General features: G+C 60.5%; 1 protein-coding gene across 1 annotated transcript in view; it reads left to right on the top strand.

Annotated features, from left to right (window-relative positions):
* Positions 1 to 774, top strand: part of EMH_0043200 (uncharacterized protein) — a gene marked incomplete at both ends in the record, with an annotated part of 3,887 nt that overhangs the window by 1,249 nt on the left and 1,864 nt on the right. Inside the window, one exon of the mRNA XM_013495822.1 lies at positions 12 to 774. Within this exon, the coding sequence (XP_013351276.1) occupies positions 12 to 774 (763 nt within the window). The remainder of the gene's footprint in view (positions 1 to 11) is intronic.

The following is a 774-nucleotide window of genomic DNA, read 5'->3' as shown; positions in this document are numbered from 1 at the left end:
AGCAGCAGCAGCAAAAGCAGCAGCAGCAGCAGGTATCTGAGAAGGTACCTCCGAGTGCTGCTGCAGCAGAGGACGCTTCCTCCTCAGCATCACCACCACCACCACCAACAGCAGCAGCAGCAGCAGCAGCAGCAGCACCAGCAGCAGCAGCAGCAGCAGGCAGCAACGAGGGTTTCTCCTCAACTTTATCTCGCATTGTGCAGCAAACCTTCGACGACCCGGGGGCCCTTTGGAGTCGTATTATTACTTGTTTAACACCAGGGGGGGCCCCCTGTACCCCCAGGGGGGCCCCCCAGGCATCTCAGGGGGGCCCCCAGGGGGGGGCCCCCCAGGGGGGGGCCCCCCGGGGGCCCCTCCCCCTTCGTAACACAGATGAGGGGCCCCCTGATGAGGTGGAAACGGATGAGGCAGATGAAAGGTACCCTATAAGCCCTGCTGCACAGAAAGCTGCTGCTGCTGCTGCAGCAGCAGCAGCAGCAGCAGCAGCAAAGAAGGCTCCAGAGGAAGAGACAGGAGCAGCAAAAACAGCAGCAGCAGCAGCAGCAACGCCAGCAGCAGCTGGTGCTTTGTCTTTGCCGCAGCATTCTACTGCTTCAGGGGAGGATGATCTTCCTGGGTCTGCAGCAGCAGCTGCAGCAGCAGCAGCAGCAGCAGCAACAGCTGCTCGGGAAGCAACAGCAGCAGCTAGACAGGTGCAGCAGCAGCAAGAGAAAGCAGCAGCTTCAGGTTTATTAAGCTGTGGAGACAGTACAGCAGACACAGCAATGGCAGCAG

This window comes from Eimeria mitis, genomic scaffold (genome assembly GCF_000499745.2).
Source record: "Eimeria mitis Houghton genomic scaffold, Emh_scaff1767, whole genome shotgun sequence".
NCBI lineage: Eukaryota > Apicomplexa > Conoidasida > Eucoccidiorida > Eimeriidae > Eimeria > Eimeria mitis.
The sequence above is the reverse complement of the archived record's forward strand: the minus strand, read 5'-3'. Positions and strand labels throughout refer to the sequence as shown.